The 10,244-nt window shown below is 35.2% G+C and overlaps 1 protein-coding gene across 2 annotated transcripts; it reads right to left on the bottom strand.

Moving 5' to 3' along the window:
• Positions 1 to 313: 313 nt before the first annotated feature.
• Positions 314 to 7,215, bottom strand: LOC8259241 (protein SCAR3). 2 transcript variants are annotated; one of them, XM_015721431.3, is made up of 9 exons: positions 6,500 to 7,215; positions 5,529 to 5,692; positions 5,033 to 5,156; positions 4,805 to 4,937; positions 4,424 to 4,491; positions 1,909 to 4,345; positions 1,677 to 1,769; positions 712 to 819; positions 314 to 625 (listed from the first exon to the last, which is right to left on the bottom strand). In XM_015721431.3, the coding sequence occupies exons 1-9, from the start codon at positions 6,652 to 6,654 to the stop codon at positions 575 to 577; spliced, it is 3,333 nt and encodes a 1,110-aa protein (XP_015576917.2). In that variant the 5' UTR covers positions 6,655 to 7,215; the 3' UTR covers positions 314 to 574. The 2 variants fall into 2 exon arrangements, with proteins under 2 accessions (XP_015576917.2, XP_002522581.2); XM_002522535.4 differs by having other exon boundaries at positions 1,677 to 1,772; positions 6,500 to 7,212.
• Between the last annotated feature and the right edge of the window lie 3,029 nt (positions 7,216 to 10,244).

Here is a 10,244-nt window from a genome sequence, read left to right as displayed (position 1 = left end):
GAATGAATTGCTGCTTTTTGCAAAAACCAACCAAAAAAAATAAGAGAGAAAGAGAGAGACATGCCTCAAAGTGAGTTATCTCTGTCGCCTGCATAAACAATTAGTTAGCAGTATTTTCATTTATTTTTTCCATAAAAGATTTTGATTACATCCAGAGTACTAAAAGTATCGGATTGACAGTTGATGAAAATTTTTATTCATTAACGACAATAAACGCTATCATAAAAAGAAAACAATTTTGCTCTCTTCTTTTTGGCTGTCAAATTGAAAGTTTTGCCCCTAATTTATCCTCAAGAGGGGGACAAAAAAAAAAAAAGAAAGGAAAGGGCACCATTCGTAAATATGCGCCTCTTATGTATGAAAATTTTACATCATGATATGCCTGATAGCTAATCATTGACTATTTGATAAAAATAATGCAAATATTTGCCATAAAGATGCAATAAGAACCTACAAATTAATTACACAGAAACTGGGATTATTCACATATATTATACAGCCTTGCACAACTACATGAACTCAAAACTACAAGAGGATCCGCTGCTGATGAACTTCTCACAATGTCTCATAAAGATCAAGCGTCACTCCAAGTATCATCATCTTCCCCGTCATCACTCCCAACAGCCTGAAACGTCAAATTTGATGGTGTGAGTCATTAAAAGGATAGCAATATTAAATAAATGAGAACAAAAAGGGAGGATGATTGACAACCTGACGGATCGCAATTGCTTTCTCCAAAATTGCAGTGACCTTGTCATTTGCAGCAGGACCTGCTGCGAAGGTAGGCTTAGCTGCCACAGTGCGTCTTAGGGTGAATGACTGAGATAGCAGAATTAAAGGAAAAATTATCAGTAATTTCTATTTCATGGTATATAAAGAAATGCTTGCTCAAGCTATGCAGCATACGGATAAACCAGAAAAGAGTTAAGGGCCAAGCAAAGGGAACAAACACTCATCATTATAGATTACTATTAAGAAGACCACATACTCCAACGAGTGCAACTGTTTCTACTTTGCAAATGCAACTAAGAATTTAATTGGTTGTAGGTCCCACATGATAAGATCTAAGTTCATAATTTATATAGTTCCGGTTAAGAGGATTACATTTGAAGAAATGCAGTTGTCGTTGGAGTTTGGCTGAGATAAATGGATGAGAGATGAGGGGGAAGCAATCTCTAATATTTACTAAAAAAGGCAGTTTTGATTGCTCCTCATCCTACAACTATTTGATAATGAATATAGGCCTCAATGAAAGAATTTACTTATGGATCAGGGTTCAGAAATGACGGTCTTGCATAAATAAAAGATGGCAACACTGCGATTCAGGAATAGTCACTGATAGCTCTTTCTAAGGTTCACCAGATCCAACATCCCTGAACTTTCTTGTTTGTGCCTAAGTGCTCACTATTTAAGTATGCATCACTTAATTGTTAGGTGTGAAAATCATGAACTGTAAAACTCATTTATGGTGAGATCACATAATTAAACATTGCATGCGCCAGCCCCAATTCAACATTTTGTGCTCCAGTCCCCTTAGGATTTATTAGGGGCAATAAATCCAATCACACAAACAGTTTAGTCTAATAATAAGCTAATCTTGATATGTCTCTCCCTATGGAAAGACCAAATAATAATTATTCTCCAGAAAAGGAGAGAAAAAAGAAAGGTTCACTTACTTTTCTTCTGATTTGATGCAAAAAATCTTCCTTTTCATCCATCCCTTTTTCAGGCATATTAGCTTCTTTCAGCGGGCTCAAGTTGCATTCCTCCTGCTGCAAAACAAAAGAGAATTACAAAGATGCAGATGGCTCCCACTTTCCCACTGTCAAAGAACCATTCAACCTTAAAGCTTAACACAAAAATATTGCAAAGGAAGCCAGTCATGTAACTATAGTAAAGCAATTATACCTTGCCCTTTGGTTTAAATGCTGTGATCTCCTCATCTGTTTGTTTCTCATTAGCTGGGGCTGGTTTATGTTGCTGAGATACTGGGAATTCCGAAAGCTTTAAATCAACTGGATGTTTGTGGACTTCAGGAGTTGTCTTTTGTTTGTCTTGTGCCATATAAGCGGTGGCTTTTGTAGCCCACCATTGCACTGGAGGAGGTGGTGGTGGTGATGGGTTGGGGTCCTCAGAATATTGTGATTCTATGTAATTCCTTTGTTCCAAATTATCTTTTGATTTTCCCAATATTACAGGGTTCATAGCATCAAAGCTGGGAAGATCTAGCAGAGAAGAAGAGAGAGATGAATCTGCACCATTCTCACTATACAAACTTTTAAGTCCTGAGTTCATGTGAATGCCATCATTGCCCATTTCTGTAGGCTGTAGAGAGCTTGAAACAGATTCAACAGGTGGTATTCTGCACAAGGAATCATATAGCTCATGGTCCTTGTTTTCAGGAGATTCATCAGATTCCCATTTCTCCGAATCTGAGTCAGAGTGATGGCTAAGACAATCATCTGATAAATAAGGAGATGATCTACAGAAAGTATCATCATCAGAGTCAGAACCTGCATCTTTCAATGGAATAGTTGGCTCTGGGACCAACTGAAATGCTGGGAACATATCTCTAGTGCTTCCATTATTGTGGTTCCCGTCAGGAAATTTCAAATTTAGTTTGGAAGCCTCAAAGCTATCAATGGGGTGGAAAGATATTTTCATATGTTCTAGTGGCGGTGAAGAAGTAAGTGAACCTACATTCGTTTTATGTCCAAACTTCCCATCGAGTGTTTTATCTGCAGCTGCATGATGTGTAATTCTATGGTGTCCATTCCTCTGGTCCGATGCACTAGTTCTCAGTGAGCTAGCCTGCTCACATTGACTATCAGGGACAAGTGAAATCTTTCTACGAAAGCCATTAATAAGTAACCTATGCCCAAGTCCAAACATTTGCGATGAGTTTTTTTCATTTTCCCCTATACATGTGTCTTTGATATTCGCATCAATTGGCAACTCGTTTCCCGGTTTAACTACACTGGTGATATTATGCCTTTCGCCATCAGCATGATTAAATCTATCAACAGGATGAAAGTCACCAGTCTTTTCAACTTCAGAATCTTGATCCTTATGCTGTGAACTGGAGCGTTCAGAAGTCAGATCCCTTTCTGTGCTTCTGTCATCCTTAACCAAAATGTCAGGCCTCCCTCTCTCACCATCATTGCTTGGCATAGAAAAGTGATTGGGATGACCAATGACCTCACTATTAATTCTTGTCTCAGAATCCATATTTGATGTGTTTGCAACAGCAAAATCAGGGGGTTTTGATGGCTCAAGTCCTAACAGACCACCATTTGTCCAGAACGAGACTGGTTGAACAGTAGCCAATTCAGCCTGAGGTTCTTGAGACTTGCAGGAGTGGCTTACAGCCTTGTCGCTCAATGGTTCCGCCATGCTTGACATACCACAGCCAGAGGATGAAGGATCACTGGCACTGACAAAAGATTCTACATTGAGACTATCAAGAGCATCAGCAGCCGTGAAACTTTCCATGCCAGGTAAATTATCTGAATTAGAAGGATCTCCAGAAATATGAGATGTATGCTCATGGGAAAAGCTATTTGATTGAACATTGTTGCCCAAGTCAGAAGTTGTTCCTTTATTCAAGGAAAGCTCAGAAGGATTATGAGATTCATTTCCAGAAGGATCATCAGATAAATGTTCAGTGACCTTGTCTACATCATCTTGTATTCCTTGATTGTTAACAATAGAGGAAAATTGCTCCACTTCATGTCTTGTTAGGCAATCAAGGTCATTTTCAGATTCTGAATCGATGGTGTTAAGGGCATCCATGAAATTGTCTGGTTCACTTTCAATTTCATCAAGCTCATTCCCATCAGTGCTTGATTTCAGGGTATCTTCATTATCAAACGCCAAATCCAATTGATAAGGATTTCTGAGGTTGAGAGCGTTCTCATTCCGAATGCCTAGATCAGAATCTGTTATAAACATGTCTGGAGCTTCATTTTCATCAGACTGTAAATCCTCAGGCTCCACTATTTCTGCCTTTTCATCCCAAATATCAGAAGATGAATTATGCACAATTGGCTCAGGTGAAGAACTCTGATGGGAATTATCGGTTACAATGCTGGGTTGTTCATTAGGGATAACTGAATCAGCAATATTATTATGATGCAAGAACCTTGCAGAGAATTCCTTAGATTCCTGTTCTTCAGGTTGTGCAGAGGAACTCAAATGGAAAACACATTCAACATACGCCGACCCAGTTCTTGAATCAAATGAATTTGAATGATCACCCAGATCAGATTTTAATGTCATGTCAGTTGTGGAGGCTGTATGAGAAGGAGAAGTTCGCCCATTAACAGTTGGAATAGAAAATGGCATTCTGCACAGTCAAATATCAGATGCATGTCAATATCATCAGGCTCAACATAGCCAGACCTGCTTCAAATAGATAGTATACCTTGCACTCTGATTTAGCATTGAGGCAGAACTCAGAAAGTCCACATTCCTTTGTGATGATCTCTTTTTCTGTCCATTTTTACAAGTACAGAACACCATTTAAAAAGCAGCATCAATGAGACTACTATGCCTTTTATTATCAATGACATACTGCACTAAGATGCAAGAGAAAAAGAAAAGAGCTGAATGATATGACAATCAATGGTAATGAACAAGTGTGACTGCACATTAGTGAAAAATTTGGAGATAAATATAGGTACTGCAAAGTAATAATTTAACCTTTTGGCTGTGAACGCAAGCTAATCCAATAAAAACATAGGAAGCATCCAACACTATCATAATGCTTCTCATGATGATTAAGAATTTGTAGTGACAAAGATACCTTGGTTTTCCGAACTTTCTTTTCCTTTCGGACTTTCTCAGCATCTGGTTCCTTGAAGTTGCCTGATGCTCTTCTAAAGAAGGTTGGATCTGAATATCTCTTCAAACAAGATCCTGGGCCACCAGTATCAAATCTGAACGGAAAAGCGAAGGAAAAATTAGGATAATCACCAAACTTCAAAATCTAACTGCACGCACTATTTCTTTGAGGATAGAAAAAAGGCCATACTTGTCAAGTAAGTGTAGGCGTGGAGGATCACTACATTCTTCATAGGAGTCCATGATAAATCGAGGCAAGTCATTATAGATGAAATGGTTTTGTCCATTTTGAATACGAGAATGCCATTCAGAACCTGCAAGGCAGCTGCCTTTTTGTAATGAATTGGATAACCCGGAGATGAAAGCAAAAACTAACATGATGGGCAGAATAAACTTCTATAAAGCTATCTAAGCACTAAAGGGTCCATGGAGTATGATGGAAGCTAACATTTAAAATTGTGACTCAGTTCATTTACCAGCAGCCCCTTCTACACGACCTAGTGCCACATCTATGTTTTTTTTTCTGATTTCTTTGCAATGCAGTCCATTAAGGTGATGAATCAGCTATTTGAAACATGGGAATACATCAGAACCACAGAAAATTTTCCTTTGAAAAATGAAAATTTATACCAAAAAACATATCATTAACTAAAGATCTACTCATCTATGAGTTTGAAGTGTCATACCAGCTGTATAGGCAAAGTGTATGTGACTCGTTTGAGCCAGCACCGCCTTCTCTAGAGAAGGCAGTGCAGCTTCAATATTTTGCACACGAACCATCAGTTTATGACTTCTAGAAGCTGTAGTAGTTACTTGCTCCTGTAGACCATGAAAAACCTCTGCTGCAAATCTATCAACATCTCAAATATTTTGTGTTAGTTAAATTATTTTCTAATAGGTACATGTTTAAAATAGCCATTGATATTAAATCTTTGTCCAACTATATCCTATCCAAGAAAATAAAAATACTAACTACAGTTCACCGATTGACTGAGTAGGTGCAAAACACTCGCAAGGGAGAAAAAAAAATCTAAAAACTATATTCGATAGGGATAAAATAACTGACATTTTAGAAGTCACTAGTAGTTCTAGAATGCCTGAGTGTTAAAATTGTAAGAATGATTTTCAAAGAGTGTGTTATCTTCAGCCAAACACAATCAGTGGCACACTAAAGCCAATCAATTAGATCCACTAAAATGAATCTAAAGAAATTCTATATAGGCTACTCATCTGAACATTCAGCCAAGACATGCAAAAACAAGCACAGAGAAATATACAGAGTCATTGCTTAAGCCTATTATCTAGTTGGCTATCTCAACAAACTCTATATTCTAGAATGCAATCATAACATAAATCTTTAAACTAGCTAAGACGTCCAAGGGAAAATAGGAGCAACTGAAGATTTTTGTGTATTGACAAATAAGAGTTAAGCGTTATTATTAGTTATAAGCTCGTCTCAGGTCCTCCTCATTCTACTATAGAAACAGATGTAAGGCTAATGCAAAAGAATAAGTGATATAACTATCTTAACAGGAAGCACAGGAAATCTTTTTTTTTTTTTTCTTTTCTTATTTCAAGCATTGGCAATTCATAGAGTTTAATAGCACTTACAATTTGAATGAAAACATATAATTGATTAAAAAATTAATGAACATACTCGGCAAGATCGCCTAATTGGCGTAAGATCCCAACGAGACCAGCAACAGCAACACCATCAAGAACAGCTTTAGGATCTTCACGGTTAGCTTCTCTGTAAAGCTCAGATTGACCTAACCTGTACTCGTTCCTCACTTGGAACCTCACCAGAGGCATTTTTTCAGAAGGAACAGAAAAAATTGAATGAAATGAAAATGAAGGAAAGCAATAAGTGAAGAAATGAATTTTCTTTTTTGGAGATAGAAAATTTAAAAAAAAAAAAGTAGGTGAGGAGATTGGAGCAGCTTAACTACCGAAAGAGAAAGGAAAGGAAAAGAGTGTGTTATGTGTGAGTTAGTTTGTTTATTTGATGAGCGAAGCCGAAGAAGAGAGACCGGACATTGCCAACTCTGCAAGCCATTCCTGCAAAATCATTGTTCGCACAGTGTTAATCTCTCAAAATCACTATTTTGCCCTTACTGTTTGGGATTAATTACTTTGGGTGCCCTTAGAAAGTTATCAACGGACAACGTGGCAGCCATGAATCGTTTGGATTTTCCTTTTGTTCTTTTGGGGTTCTGGATATAGTTGTAATTTACAGCGAAAATTTGAGGGTTTATTTGGTTTTTTGTTCGGTTTCTTAGTATTTATATCTCTTTCAGAAAATGAATAAAAAATGTGTGATATGAAATTCTTTGTTTGGAAAAAAAGAATTGGAGAAAGGGAAATTTAGAAAGCTATGGGAAGAGGGGAGTGGAGAGGGAGGAAATGGGTATTTATGGGGTGAGAACTGAGAAAGTGATATTTCTAAAATGTAATTGAATATGGAAATTGACATCAGGATTTTAACTTCTTGGCTGGGAGGGCTGGCTAGTGCCTCTTATAACTACTCCAAAAACAGAAATATTGTTGACCATTTGGTGCATAAATGATTCATTTCATAACTGACTTCAGTTTTGATTTTCTGTTCCCTTGTTCAGAACGCTAGTATGCTTATTTTGGTAATAACCTTTTAATCTCACCATACTTCCACTTGATTATGTAAACAATATCTAATCTCTCCGCTTTTAGTTCCAATCAATCTTATATTGGTATTAAAGAAGTGGGTGGTTGGTATTTATATCTATAAGAATTTTAAAAAAATTCTATGAATATTGATAAGAATTTATCATTTTTATATGAAAAATTAGTAATTTCATACTGTATAAATCATGTTTGGTTAAAAGAATAATTAAATTTCAGATTACCTAATGAAACTCCTTAAGAAGAAATTACTGCCGTTGACCAAAAGGCACGTTGTTTGGTTTGCTCATTTCAATGAGATTGGGCCATATTTTGAGATCTTCAAGGTGGATGATTATCTAAGAAACACTAGTTCAATTGTTTAACTAACCCAGATTAGCAGGTGAGCTTTCCTGTTTAGCTTTTAAGTTGACCTAAAACAACGACCTATAAGGAGAGGAAGGCATATGTCTATGTCAACTCTTACATTCATTTTATAGATAATAAATTCTTAAAAATATTAGTTAATAATAGTGAGAGGCTCTCTAAAAGTACTGATCAATTCATTTTCTATTTATTTCATTAGATGTTTATTGAGAGCATAGAAAATAAAAGGATATTCAAACTTTATGCAGCATTCATCGTTGGGGAAAAAAACAATTAAAAGAGAATAAATCATCAGATTTCCCTGCAACAAATAAAATAGCAATAAGGTAAGGAGAGTTGACTCGTGAGTTTATGGGAGATTTTGGTTGGATTATCCGTTTAGAATCTCAGTTATCCTCCACTCTAACCAAGGACAAAACCTTAAAGCAAGACTCAATTATATCAAAAAATATATCAACACATTATTGAGTTGTCATACATAACTATTTGCACACTCATTAAATATCTTCATGGATTTGCTTATTAGCTTGGAGTGGATCCAAGCAACAAAACCTAATTCCTTTGGCATTAAATGCCAAATGTGTTTGTAATATTAAGCATTTGATATTCTGTTATTATTACAAGTAGATTTGAGTGCAACAGCTCCATGAAACACTTTTAATTAATTTGCTCTTTGGTCGCCTTTTCTGTCAACTAAATTAGTGTTAAAATAATGCATGGCAGACTAATTGCATCGTGTCTACTTTCCATTATTTAAGCCTCTAATTAGCTATAAATAACACTAAACTAGTATGTAGCAGACCAGCTATATGATTTCTTTTTCTTTTGGACTGACCAGCTACACATTATTAGATCCAAACCCCCAACTTTCTTTTTCCTCCAGATTTTTATAGTAATTAACTTATTTTATTTGAGCTGACATAGAGGTGTGTATTTATTCTGATTCTGACACTCCCAGCCAGGCTCCCTTTAGTTACAAATTAACACTTGCTACCTATTGCTACAATAAACTTTTTATCGCCCGACTTTTCTCTGCCACATTTTACTATTAAGCATTCCATAATTTTTCTTCTTTCCAGCGAACGATAATATTATTTTTAAGGAGAAAGTCGAATAAAACTTTAATATTTCTACCTTTTGTTATATATGTGGCCCTTAATTTTGAAAACAAGCATTTTTATATTTTTCAGTTAAAATCGGCTTATAAAAATTTAAATGAGTTACTATTGATATATAGGGGATTGATTTTTAGACCATATAAGAATATGTCTAACTCTACTTTTAGTTATTGAGTCAATAGTTAGCTTTAAAAATGGTATCAGACTAATATGTTAGTTCGAATATAAAACTAAATATTATGCAAAATTAAATACTACATTTTGAAAAATCGGTAAGAGCCACCTCTAGTATCCATAAAAGTACAAAGTGACACTAGAGATTACCCAATTTTTAACTTCAAATTAACTTATTGATTTTCATAGTTTTTCCCTTAATGTTATTTGTTATAATGTTGTTGCTGTCATTGTTCTTTGTATGTTATCTTGCCACGACTATTTTCTTCTAAAGACTAATTTTATAAGTTTGAAACTGGATTGGAAATTATCTAAGTGTTTGAAATTCACATTGTTGTTTGTATAGAAGATTGAATTCTGGTATTGGTTAAGTGACAATGATTTTAAAATTTAATTAGGTGGTTGCTCCAGTATTAGTTATGGTAGACATTGCTTTAGGAGTTAGTGGTGGCTTTTGTCTTAACTCGGTTGTGAGTTTATCATCCTAGAGGAGAGAGAATTGTCACCTTGAAGTTTCATGAGTTGAACTCTCGTTCGTCATTTCCATCGTCTGTCATTATAGTTATCTCCTTCGATCCTTATTAGCTTGTCGATTTCCACCACTTAATGGATTGTAAAAATAGATAGATAAATTAATATATACAAAGTAGTTTATGCAAATGCTAAGAAAGAGAGAGAAAAAATTACCCATATAAAATCATTAACCTTTATTAAAAAAAAATCTTAAAAAATATATTTTAGTATTTCCTAATAAGAAAATGGATCTAAGATTTTGCCACTTGAGTTAACACTAGCGGAAATAATGCCCAAAAGATCTACTATCAAATGGAGGGTATAAATACCCTGCTTCTTGAATGTTAGGATTTTATTTGGACTAAAAAATACTTGAAGGTCCAACATAACAAAACAAATAAACATTAAAAGCAAATTTGAACCTTTTCCCTATTTTTATCATATCTATACGGAAGATACAATTATGAAAAGAATATTATCTTAAGAACAATATTCTTTTTTAACCCATGTAGACGAGGATTACCTTAAAACATGTTTACAAATTTAGAATTTATTTGATACTTATACATAAAT

Source organism: Ricinus communis, chromosome 5 (assembly GCF_019578655.1).
Source record: "Ricinus communis isolate WT05 ecotype wild-type chromosome 5, ASM1957865v1, whole genome shotgun sequence".
NCBI classification, from domain to species: domain Eukaryota; kingdom Viridiplantae; phylum Streptophyta; class Magnoliopsida; order Malpighiales; family Euphorbiaceae; genus Ricinus; species Ricinus communis.
This window is presented reverse-complemented; position numbering and strand designations above follow the sequence as displayed.

Coding starts and splice junctions, on each gene's coding strand:
- LOC8259241 (XM_002522535.4), bottom strand. CDS start 6,654: ATGCCTCTGGTGAGGTTCCAAGTGAGGAACGAGTACAGGTTAGGTCAA. Junction 4,346..4,423: donor ATGCTAAATCAGAGTGCAAG/GTATACTATCTA, acceptor TTGACTGTGCAG/AATGCCATTTTCTATTCCAA. Junction 1,773..1,908: donor CATTTAAACCAAAGGGCAAG/GTATAATTGCTT, acceptor TTTGTTTTGCAG/CAGGAGGAATGCAACTTGAG.